The sequence below is a fragment of the Fistularia commersonii genome, chromosome 4 (genome assembly GCF_037954325.1).
Source record: "Fistularia commersonii isolate RoL2024-O1a breed Wild chromosome 4, RoL_Fcom_v1.0, whole genome shotgun sequence".
Lineage (NCBI taxonomy): Eukaryota > Metazoa > Chordata > Actinopteri > Syngnathiformes > Fistulariidae > Fistularia > Fistularia commersonii.
The window spans coordinates 2356017-2369025 of NC_141287.1; the positions used below are offsets into that span (position 1 = coordinate 2356017).

Sequence of the window (13009 nt, forward strand, 5' to 3'; positions counted from 1 at the left end):
AAGAAAACATGTTTTTTTTCTACAACTTTATGATGAAGGCTGTTTACCTTTGGTGCTCAGTTGCATCTTGCTTTCCAGACAGAGCATCACCATGCACACAAGAACAGAGGTTTCCAAAACTGAAGGAGAGCCTCTGCAAAGGAGAAGTCAAGCAAGTTGGAGGGGAGCCTGTAAATGGTATTGACAGACAAAGCTTCAAGAAATATGAGTATGAGCATGAAGTTGTAAAGAATGCTTAAAACAGTTTGATTTGTATCAAATAATCTTTTGGCTAAACTAAAAAACGTTATCCCTTATTTCCAGAGTGAACTGGACATATAGGTTTATGAACATATTTTGAATGTATTTGGTGGGAAACAAGGCTGAGCTGTTGAGTGTCTCTGGTGTCAGATAACATGTGCTACTTATTTTTCTAAAAAAACAAACAAAAAAAAAGATGGCTTTTTCCTCTTTAGATTGAGACTGAGAAATTTTCCATCCATCACCTCAAACATCACTGCACACACTTTTGCTGTGTAATGCCACCAAACCGTTGTAATCAGTACAAAAGAGACATAGAGCCACTAGAGGGCACCTGTCACTTTCATGTAAACTGAGCTTCTCATTGAGTTTGCTTGAAATGGTTGTCTAAAAAAAAAACATGACTGACTTAATTCAGCTCCACTCATGTTGAAACCACATTACTTATTTTTTTTTTGTCTTCACTTGTGATGATCATCTTTTGGCCTTTGAGGCAAAGCCTACCAGTCCGTGCTTGTACTTTGGTGCAGAGGCAGCGGACAGCCTGTACCTAATTGATTTCATTACCATATATTTATTGTCCTCCTTTTCCTTTCCATATTTTTATCTCATCACCTCTCTCCCTTCAACAAATGGCCTTTTGTCCTCACATCCCGTCTCCTTGTTCATCTCGTTTTCCCCTGCACTCTACATCCGAATATTACCAATCTGTTCAACCTTCATTCTTTTGCTCTTTCCACTTTATCCTCTCCCTTCGCCTTTTACTTCCTGTTTCTTAAATAAAGATTACACATCTTGTCTTTTTCTTCTCATCTTCATCACCACTTTCTCTCTGTCTGCCAACTTTATACATTTCTTCTCCAATTCTTTTCCTCTCATTCCACTGTTTTAATTAATTTCTCCTCCTCATACCAGGTCTTCCCCTTTCCCACCTATCTCCTCCCGCTTTACTTAGGAAGTTACACGTTCCTCCTTCCTCTTTATACTGATTTCTCACATTTTTTTGCTTCCTCCCCCTTGCCCTTTCTTGACTCATCACTTCCTTCTCCTCTTATTCTCTAGCCCCATCCCTTATTTTTTCCCTTTTTTCCTTTTATCTCCTCCCCTCTTCCTCCCTGGCATGTCAGAGCTTGCAGAAGAGAAGAAAGGAAAGGGAAAGGGAGAGAGAGAGAGAGAGAGAGAGAGAGAGAGAGAGCACATAAAAAGGGGGAGACTTGAGGCGAAGCAGTGAACAGGCTGAGCAGCAGAAGTGCATCTGTGGTCGGATAACCTGCCATAGTCGAGTGTCACTGAGAGTAAAGAGTCTGCAGGACACACTTTTTGTTCCAAAAGAAAGGAGAGTAACAAAAGGATCTCATTCATCAAGAGTTTTTCCTGATCCTGGATGACCTTTTACCTTCCAAACCAACAGCTCCAGCGCTGTTGAGCAAGTCAAACCTCTGGAAATAAGAAGAGGACATTTTTTGGCAACTAGTTAAAAGAACAGTTGAACTGCCTCTCCAAGGACTAAAATGGCATGCCATTCCGTCTCTGTTATCAAGGAGAAATGAGGAATAAAGAAGAAAACTTAAAGCAAGAAGCACATTCAAAAGACAATCTTGTCGTCTATCAACTCCTCTCAAATGAAAAGAAAGGATGACGATGAAGTGATGGAAGTGATTGAACCTATATCATCAACTTAATGTACCTTTAATTTTTTTTCCCTGAAAACAAAAAAAAAACAACCAAGAACCAAAGAACAAAACAAATAGGAAATCCACTTTTTATTTTACTGGATACTTTAGATGTGTATGTGAGGTTTACTCTGCCGTGATTTCAGGAGGATAAACATTTTAAAATGCAACAGTAAGATGGAATATCTACTTGTTAGTCTACAAAGTTTGGTCTAGACACAAAAAAAAGAAAAGAACATCAACAAAAATATTTTTTGGTGATCACAGGTATGCAGAAATGACAGAAATCCAATAAGGACAGATGATGCTGCAGAATTCCAGGAGTCAAGAAACAAAGATAGATGGCTAAAAAGCAGAATTAACAAAAGAAAAGGGTACAAGGAGAAGGAGAGAAAAGGAAATAAGCCGAGAGAATGAACTAAAAGGAAAGTCAAAAAAACCAGACAAAGAAGCACAGGGAGGCTTAAACTGGAGTGGGAAGGTGATTAAAATCTTGAAGGAAAAGCTGAAAAAGGACAGATCGAGACAATGTCAGCTCTCATGCTTCATCTCTGCATACTTGTCCTCCACACTGTTATGGAAGCGGTGGCGGGCAGCATGTCCGCGGTCCAGCTGGAGCGCTGGGTCCACTCAGGCCTGCAGTCGCTGCAGTGGGATCAGCTGGACCGATGCCTCCGCACGTCCTCGCTCTCCGAGGCTGAGTGCAGGCGTCTTTCCCACCTGCCGCCGTCTGCCGTGGCGGTTTATGTGTCTGAGCCACGCACATCTGGAGGTAAGGAGGGCAAAGGTCAAACTATGCATACATTGTTAAAAATTGCATGAGCGAGCTATACTGAGATTTTCTTGTATGAAACCATTTGAGTGTGTCTAAGTTCCGCTTACAGACAGAATCTGTATGGGTAAAATATATCCCACTTAATTCTGAAAAGATGGAAGTTATGACGTAAGTGCATGAAAACTTTCAGGAAACTAGTGATGATTTTGTTATAACATAGTAAAAATTCATAAGGTAACCCCCTAACTAGACAGAAAAGTTTTTACCATGTTTTTATTCAGCGTCACATCACAATGAGGGTTTTGTGGATCCTCTATGACAAAATCTTCCACTCAACTAGAAAACATTGTTTTTGCTGTTTGAACATAGCATCATAATATGCACACATTTGTTTTGACTAATGTATGCTTTTCTGCCTCATCAACATTAACTCAAATTCAATTACGACACATTTTTCTCCATTCAACCATGATGCATTATTTTTTTGGAAAAACTTTCCAATGTCTTTGTCTTGCAGGTGTTTCAGACAAAGTTCTGGCCATCCTCCCGGACTCATATCAGTCTTCAGCCTGGACTTTGGGCTCAAAAACCCAAAATGGTTTTGGTGTCAGCGCCATGATGAATGGAGGTACTAGTCGCTACAGGGACCAGCAGTCTTTTCCAGCCTCCATGGCCCATGATGCCGTGCTGGTGCTGGATCTGAGCCCTGGGGAGAACTTTGGCCACCCAGTGGTTCTTTTTTACGTGGATGTGAATGTGACAAAGAAGAGATGCACTCATCTGGATGGTATTTACCTGGGTGAGTTTGAGTGTGTTTCACTTTAATTATTGATTAGGAAGAATTGGCTATTTTTATGATCGGGCTCATTTGTTATCTATATAGAAAGATAGATAGATAATCTATCCATAATCGTTGGAGTTTTCAGAGAATTGTTAGGTGTTATATTGATACAGTAATATAATTCAATTTATATGATTTATAATGATTATTATTGATTATTAAATGAAATGAATGAATTCATTTCATGAAATGAATAATTATTACATACATAATTTAAATGTCCCCATAGGAGGTTTTCACTGATACAAATGGCAAAATAAAGCATACTTGATATAAATGTATAAAGACTTAAATTTGCCCTCCCGAAAAAAAAACACAACATGAGACTCATTGTCGCTTATTCATCTTTTCAAGAGCAAAGACAGTTTTTACTTGATTGTTGAGTAGTTTAATTTAAATGGATACAAAGAGATTGGGTCCAGTTTTGATGGAAAAAACTTTTTGGACTACTGAAATACTTTTCGTTTTTTTTTTTCAATGAATAGATGCCAGCATTTTTTGAAATTCAAAAGATCTGTGAAATTTCAACATTATCAAATCGCTGATTGCGTCAACAAAACTCAAAAATGTCTGAAATACAGTATATGTTTTTTTTTTTTTTTTTTTTTACCCCTTGTGATCTCCTGTCCATGAGGACTGAATGGTTCTAAGGAAAGGACACTATAAATGTAATTTACAATATAAAATCATCAATTGGAATCTATTTCCCCTATGTCAAACTAGGGCTGTGGTGTTGTATAGTGTCAGTGTGGCAAAATATCCATTTTCTTCCCCCAAACTGCACCAATGAACCCAATGCAAACACACACGCACCTTATTAAATCTGGCTGTTGAATCCGTGGATAATTAATGGCTGAAGTGGAAATTATTTTCATTCGGGACAAGGATTTTGATATGAAAATTTACTATATCAGTTACATGCTTCAAAGAGTATATGAAGGTAGTTGGTGTGACAGAGGAGGATAGAGAGTATAAGGTTAGATGGAGAGGGTTGATTCTCTCTGGCGACTCCTGAAGGGAAAAGCCAAAAGGAGAAGAAGTTTCATGTTTTATAGCACATACATTTGAACCCTTAGCTTCAGTTTCTTTAAGATTTCTATACATAAATCTATGATAAAAACACCACAGGATCAAAATGTGTTATTTATAGTGGGGATAAGATAGGTCCTTTTGAAAATCAAGGGAAAAACACACAGTGTATTATTGTTTAAATTTCAACTGGTTGTGCAAGTCTCAAACTCGAATTTTGCCAAGTATCTTTTTTAACACATCATCAAAGTCAATATTAAAGGCCATAATGGTTTCAAAGATGCTTGCAAAGTCAATCAGGTCTGTAGGTTCACATATTTTTTCAAATACAATAAAAAAAAAAAAACTCTCATCAAAAGATTTAGAATCTAATTCTGTGCATCCCTTGTTGGAGATTTTGAGTCACATTTGTGTATGACGGCTGTACGACTAAAGATGTCTTCCGAACGTAGGAGAAAATTCTACCGTTCAATTGGAAAGTTATCTGTAAAAATATACTATATTTATTATAGCATACACCTAATATGATAAAAAGTAGTTTAATATTGTGTTCAACAAAATAGCAGGAGCTGCAGTAGTGATTGTTGACAACAGTAATTCGCAGCAGTCATATCAAGCTACCTGTGAGGTCAACAAGCCTGTGTTTCTGTTTTATTTAGTGTGTGCAAGTATAAAACTCTGTCTTTAACTGAAGCAGAAAAGACTGTGAAAGTTTGAAAGCTCCATTTATAGCCCTTTTTTCACGCAAGACTTTTCCCACAGCAGGACCTCGTGTGTCCTGGTGCATTTCTAACCATTTGGATTGTTTGAGTGTGCACAGCTTTGTAAAGTGAACACATTTGGGATCCTCTGAAAGTAAAGAAAATCAGAGAAAGTAGTATTAAGATGGATCATTCCTTAAAGTTTAAATAAGGGTTAAGGGGAAACAGGTGGGTTCAAAGTTAAGGTAATATCCTCAACCACAGTGATGGTCATCTTCTAATCATTGGGTAGCTGTTTGGATGCTCAGGTTGCTTATGATTCATCCAATGTTCAACTCCCTCAACACTAGATTATTTTGTGAAAATTCAATATAGTCACAAATGACAGTCTTGCAAAGAAAGAGACACTAGCTTTTTGGCTTTTCCAACAAACACTGGCATATCTATGAATAAAAAAGCTAAAAGATGTGGTTCATTCATGATAGGTTGATTGCAGAGGAATTTCCCGTGATGGAAAGTATAAAAAGTATAATAAAAAGAGTGAGCAATAGAAGTGAAAAGCTTTCGTGTCAAACTCGTCTCAGGAGATTGGAAGGGAATGTATTTGGCGAGGTCCAAATATTTGCTGAGCTGTAAAAAAAGGTTAAGTAGAGTGCAGGTTGCTGACCTCCTTCTGTGAGAAAATTTTGAGCAAGATGTAGAGATGAATTTGCTCCGTGTGCAACATGAAAACACACCTGTCAATAATTTATACACACAATTCTCTGTCGCCCTGCTGGGCCCTATGAACAGATTTGGATCGCTGTATTTTTAAGCAAGGCTGTCTTTCAAGCGTCTTTACCATAAAATGGGAGTGGAAGGGAGCTAGAGGGAAGATAAGGCAACAAGCAGAAAAGAGTATGTTTTTTGGTCTTAAAAAAAGGGGGAAAGATAAATGTTACAGGTACAGAAAAGATCGCCAATAAATAGGAATCAGGGTGATAGTTTTAAAGTGTCTGGCAGCTACAAATTACTTGCAGGGTCCTTCTGTAACAAGCAAAGTGAATGCTACAAACCTTCACAAATCTGTTTACTGAATGGACAGACGAAACAAAATAAGTGCAAGAAAGAGAACAAACAGAATGAAATAAAGAGAATAAACCTCTCTTCAGTTTAGGATCATCAAGGGGCAAATGTTTATGACTGAGTCTGAGACACAACTCAGTCTCAAACTCAGTCAGTAACTACACATTTGCCCCTTGATGATGTTTGCACTGACTTCTCCTTAGAACGAATTTGCCCTTTGCCTTTGACATTGTCAAGACAATTGTCTTGTAGGATTTAATCTTGTACATATTAGTAAAGCTCACTGTTTGCACTGATAGGAGCTCTCCAATCTTGTCGCAGATTCAGTAGAATGAATTCTATTCTATTCTATTCTATTCTATTCTATCTATTCTATTGTCTACTGCTTATCCTACTCAGGGTCACAGGGGATGCCGCAGCCTGTCCCAGGACGGGAAACACCCTCGACCGGTTGCAAGTCCATCCCATGACCCCATACGGACACAATTTTCCCAGTTTTTCTCGTTATAATTTATTCCTTAATTTAGGTGACCATGATGGAGGGGGTTTCAACTGTAAGGACAGCGTGAAGTTTCTCATCCCACAGGAAAGTTTTATAAATAAAAACCCTGCAATGTCTCTGTATTTCAGGTGAGGAGTGTTTGACTCTGGCCTTGAAAGGTCGCTGTCAGAACCAGCTGAAGCGGCGTCAGGCCGGAGGAGACAGGCTCATTGGCAACAGCTATGGGCAGTTGGCAGGGGGAACTCTTCGTGGTGGCGGCATTAGCAGCCCAGCCAGTGGCACCAGTCGGCTGGTGGAGCGCACCGTGGGAGGACTCTGTGAGGTTCACTTCCTCCCGCTGGTGGTTGGAGTGGGAGACAGTAACCGAACACAAAGACTCAGATGTGTGGGTAAGATCCATGTCTCTATCTTCACAAGTTCAAGAGGTTTCAGTGGCTCGCATCTTATTCTTTCTATCCGAGTTCAACTTTGTCTGCAAGATTCCCAATTTTTAGATGACCCAATTAAAATGGATCTTTATAATTAAATATATCAAATAATTATCTGGCAAATATTCCTCAGAGGTGAACAGATGTTTCACTAATATAACATAACACAAAGATAAAGGAGCCATGTTTATGATGATTTATATATTTAATGAAATTGTGATACCATTACCTGCAAGGTCTTGCTTGGTTTCTTTCTCAGTATTGCCTTTTCAGCACATGATAATAGTATTAATGTCAGATCTTGAGAATTAAAATAATATATATGATATGTATATAATATACAGTGTTTTTCTTTAAGTATTTAAAATACAATGCTCTTTCCACAGACACACTCTCAGCTTTTAGTGTCAGTGTATTAAACAATCTCCTAAAGTCTTTTACAATTGACTGATATTATATAATAACTGTTTTTGTTTACTTGAAGGATTTGGAATATTCAATTGCAGGTGATTGTTTCCAGTGAATAGAAAGCACATTATCATTTGAGAAAAATGGTAAGAGTGCTTTCGAATTAAAAAAACTATTATTTGTATTACACGTTGAGCAAAAAGAACATACCTCCGAACTTAAAATTTAAAAAAGTAACACACTTCATAGAACATCTGTAAGAATGTTCATGCAAATTGTTTTACTGCCACCTCATCTTCCAGCTCTTGCTGTTAAAACTATTATTTCCAACAGAAATGATGAAAAAACAGCTTTTCAAATCATTGGCATTTGCAGCACACATAAGTTTTTTTCAATGCTGCCACTGTGCAGCTACCACAAGAAACAATTTGCTTTGTGGAGTCTGGATTCATACAGATGCCTTGAATTGTAAAATGATATGGTAAATTAGCCTTTAAAACTTTAGAACCCTGAGAGGTTCTCTGATGATTAGTTTAAATCAGTTTTATAGGGAAAAGTTTGCCATAAACAGAAATATTTGGACATTATGGCATTTCGCCCTAAATGATTTTTATACCTTGACGTATACAAATGTTGCAGAGGCCAAATTAATATGTGCCAAATTAGCAGGTAATCCTATAGTCTGGGTATCTATTGCTAATATTGCTAAAATGTGTTCAACTTCAGGGTGGCATTGCAGAAAAAAAGGGGTACAGTGAAATGTCTTATTGTGCGACACAACAATTAAGATACATGTAGGTTTGTTTGTTGTTTTGGGATTTTTTAAGTTTAGGGGTTTGGCTGCATTTGATTCGTCAAGGACAGATTATTGTGCTGTACCACCCACTGCCAGAACTTTTATCAATACTGTGGGATTTATTAGTATAAATACAGAAACAATAAAATGCATTTTTTCAAAATAAGAAAGACAACGGTGACAATCAGAAACAACATGTTTACTTAGCTGCTTTCATGTTTTCTCAAAACACCTCCGTATTTTTCTGTGATGCTGCAACTTAAATGATCCATAACACATCCTCCATGCAGACCATGCAGAGTTTGCGAGGTGCCCTCAGCCTGTATCCATGAGCTCCCAAGGACTGCCCATCGCCAGTTGCGAGCTGAGTAAAAACACCAGACGCTGTCACCAGCAGCCGTTAGCCACTCACCTCTCGTGCCGCCTCTATCAGACCTGTGACCATGCCGTGCTCATATCAGGTGGGGCATTTCTAGTGAACTGGGCCACAGTATCATCAGTATGCCAAATGTGCACATTTTAAATCACGGTGTGTGTATCCCACCATTGCTTTCTTGTTTTAAGAAAGAAAGCACTCTATTGAAACATACAGTTCTACGCACAACACAACATCTGTGAAATTTGATCAGTGTATTTAACTGATCATGGATGAACTCTGAGCAGAATGCAATCATGAGTAGCGCCAGGGGAGCAGGTAGAGTTTCAGTGCTGCTCAACAACACTTCGGCAGGCTAGGAGAAGTGCAGGAATCACAGGATTTGAACCAGGAGTGCTCAGTTTCAAGAGAACAACATTACATCACATTTGGCAGACGCTTTTATCCAAAGCGACTTACAATAGAGGACATGAGCACTGCAAGTAACACTTGCAAATACAAGATGCACAGGAAATATACAGAACAGTAAGCTGGGGTTACAACACCAACCCCCTGAGCCATGCTGTGCCTTTCGCACCATGTATAGAGATGTTGACTAATGTTCACTACTATTATATTGTTGTTGTTTTTGTTTGTTTAAAAACGCAGCAAAGGAAAGTATTTAACCAATACACGTGTGTGTGTGTGTGTGTGTGTTTTGCTTCTGTCAATGCATGTCCACATGCAGGTGGCTGGCAGCAGCAGATGACATTTCAGTATCATGTTCAGAACCTGCAGAGGTTCTATGCAATGCTTCGGAACAACGGTTTCCATAAAGATCACATTAAGACTTTCTTCGCCATCAGTGAACAAATTCCGGGTAGGACTCTTTACACAACTTTTAAAAAGGGTAGTTTGACTTTTGTCACCATCAAAATTGGACAAAATTGAACAAATCTCCGTGGTGTTGTAGTCTTAAGCTGCAAATTCTACTGAAACGGTCTGCGGATCTGTTCTTTTCTCTAAGTAAGAGCCATCATCTAAGCCAAATAATTAAAGTGATTTTTTTGCCTTGTAGGTTTTAAATTAACTCTGTGCAGACTACAACCAGTCTCCGTTTTGTCTTTACTTTGTTGTTTCTCTTCCAAACAGAAGAGGTGGAGGTTGTTTACTCAGCAACGGAGAAAATGGCAATCCGTAACCACTTATCATACATCTGCAGGAAGCAGCACTGTGCAGACTCACTGGTTCTCTACCTGAACTCACCTACGCGCAGTGACGGCACCATGTTGCTGTGGGATGCCAACCTGAACGGCATTGTAAGAGAGAGACCCAAACATGCTTGTACGTGCACTTATCTGGTCCTTAACTTCCCTGCGTTTCTCTCTTTCCAGGCAGACCTGAAAGAGCGATACTCGGTCAATGAACTCCTGGCTGATTTGGCTGGCTGCAAGGCGAGTCGTGTTTTGCTGTTTGTGGATCAGAGCTACAGCGGTGTTCTATCGAAAAGGCTCCGAGGATCCCAGAAACACCTCAATGTGGTTTTGATCCAAAGAGACACAAGGCAGACTCGCTCTCACACGAACCAGAGGGTGAGCCCTGGCTGGGAGGACAGCAGCTGGTCTTACATCAGCTCCACAACTTGCCTGTTGGACCATCTGGGGAAGGTATTTTATCATATTTAATTAAATCGGTAATTAAATATTTTGGTCTTTATTTTGTCATTAAGCACAATCACCACATTCTCTGTGGCCATCTACCAGGTTCCTGGAATGCCTCCCTTTTTGGAGCCATGGGAAAAGCTGTTAAACGTGACACTGGCAGGTGCCCCTTGTAATGTCACACCACCTCTCACGGATGGCGAGCTGCGACGGGAGTATCATGGCTGCCAGAACCTGCCGACCGCACTCTGGCACCAGAGACACAAGAGGATCAACTGAGTCTGAATTAAAAAACAACTCGGAGAATGACTCAGAGGAAACAACTTACCTTTAGAGACACAGAGAAAACATGCTTGTAATCATTACACTTATGCAGATTTGCGACGTTGAGACTGCAGATGTAATGTGTTTTATGTACACTCGTGTGTGTGTGTGTGTGTGTGTGTGTGTGTATGTTTGTGCGCACACGCACATCTCTCCTGACTCTGAACCTGGGCTTTAACCGTGGTGATGACATCATGTCCAACAGGGTTACCCTGAAAACTGTGTTCATATGCATGTATGAGCTCGGCTAAAGGACACCCACGCCATGGACTCACTGTATGTGTTTATGAATGTATGTTGGCTGGATGTGTGTGGGAGTGAGTGTGTATGTCACTGTGTGTGTGTGTGTGCACGTTTTACATTTCAGTAATTTATTTCTATTGTCTTCTTTTTCTACTCCTTCTTTTTCATATCCTTGCGCTTCATCTACTTCTCCTTTACTTCTTTTTTGCCCTTTGTTCAGTTCTACTTTATCTCCCCTCTTTCTTCATCTGATATTCTTTCCATTTCTTTTCCCTATTTTCTGCCTCCTTCCTTTATGCTAGCATACTAATCTATCACCTTTGCCATATAGCCACCTCTTGTTGTCATATCTCTTTCTATTTTATTTCTTTGAAAATTTATAATGACTGCTTGAATGTTTTTTCTTTTCTTTTTTCCGTCTTTTTCTTAAGTTGGTCAGTCTTTATCCTTGTTCTAAGTGTTTACAAATGTTAAATTGTAGAAAGAACACAACTCACAATTCACTGAAACTAAAACACTTCTATGCACGTTTGAAATTTGTGCATAATAAAAAATGGAATTGGATCCGTTTTCACAGTTTCAAGAAAAAACAAAAAATAAAATTGAGCTCAGTGTTCATTTGCCCTTTTTTATTGACAGCTTTAAGTCATATCTGACAATTGAAAGCTTGAGAAATTAAACCTGAGAAAGTCAGAATAATAACTTCACTTTAAAGTACGGTTAAAATTAAAAACAAAAGTGTTTTTTACGGTGAAAGATCAGATATAATCGTCTAGATGGTCCTACTCAGCTCGTGAAAGGAATATCCGTGGCCGGATTTTTGGGCATGCAACTCAAGTGTCGCTGTTATTTTATCTTTCAAACCCAGAGCTTACTGCTACAGTAAGTAACAATGCTATTTTATTCATATTACAACAAAACCGCACCTAATTGATGGCAGAGAAGTCCAACCAATTTTCCTGGTTTGGTTAACCTTCGCCAGCGAATAGACTTGTATGCCTGATGCAGTGATCCTAATAACTTCTGGTGTCCACTTTCTTTATTGTCACTGATGACCTCCTCCTTCCACTTCAGCAATAAACCACAAAGATCTTGTAGGTCATCATTTGTGGTTGAACACATAAATGCACTTTTCTGAGATATTAAAGAAGAACGTTAGAAGTTAAAAGAAAGTTTCAAGTTAGCATATTTTAAGTTCAGTTTTAGGGGGGCATGCATTTCCATGTAACTAGAGGAGAAATATAGTGAATTAAGTGAGTGAAGGCATATAAAGAGTAAACCTTCAGGATATTTTTCTTTTGTTTACTTTTTGGTTCTCCATCTCAGTAAAAATTAGTAACTTAGAATATTTGCACTACCAATTTCATATAAAGTGAATAACACACACACACATATATATATAAAACTTTTGCCAAAACCAAACGTGCCAATCAACCATAATAACCAGATCATATCGGATCGGTCGAGGCCCGGGTTAACAACGTTCGGCATTGGTACTACTGACCTACAGGGAACCAATGGAAACTGAGCTACTGCAGGTCAAAGAAGGAGTGGAGAAAGGCATGTTTGGAAGCAGAGACAGGAGTGGAAAGTAAGGCAAAGATAGAAGTAGCAAAGGCAAAACAAAGGGCAATGACCTGTTTGCTCGGCTGAACACTAAGGAGGGAGAGAAAGATCTATTCAGGTTGGCATAAACAGGGAGATAACGATGGAAAGAATGTACAACAGGTCCGGGTTATTAAGGATAGAGAGGGAAACATATTGACCGGTACTTGAAGAGTGATGGGAAGATGGAAAGAGTACTTTGAAGAGCTGATGATTGGGGAAAATAAAAGAGAGGCAAGGGTAGAAGAGGTGACTATTGTAGGCCACAAAGTAGAAGAGATTGGTAAAAGTGAAGTGAGAGGCATTGAAGAGGATGAAGAGTGGAAAGGCAGTTGGTCATGATGACATACCTGTGGAGGTGAG

At 39.1% G+C, this 13009-nt stretch overlaps 1 protein-coding gene across 2 annotated transcripts; it reads left to right on the plus strand.

The window, feature by feature from the left end:
- Positions 1-1488: 1488 nt before the first annotated feature.
- On the plus strand, positions 1489-12093 carry LOC147234383 (uncharacterized). Of its 2 annotated transcripts, none has more exons than XM_086144525.1 (8): positions 1489-2685; positions 3206-3487; positions 6955-7215; positions 8749-8919; positions 9562-9693; positions 9966-10132; positions 10208-10480; positions 10577-12093. In XM_086144525.1, the coding sequence occupies exons 1-8, from the start codon at positions 2442-2444 to the stop codon at positions 10751-10753; spliced, it is 1707 nt and encodes a 568-aa protein (XP_086000651.1). In that variant the 5' UTR covers positions 1489-2441; the 3' UTR covers positions 10754-12093. The 2 variants fall into 2 exon arrangements, with proteins under 2 accessions (XP_086000651.1, XP_086000652.1); XM_086144526.1 differs by having other exon boundaries at positions 9969-10132.
- The last annotated feature ends 916 nt before the right edge of the window (positions 12094-13009 follow it).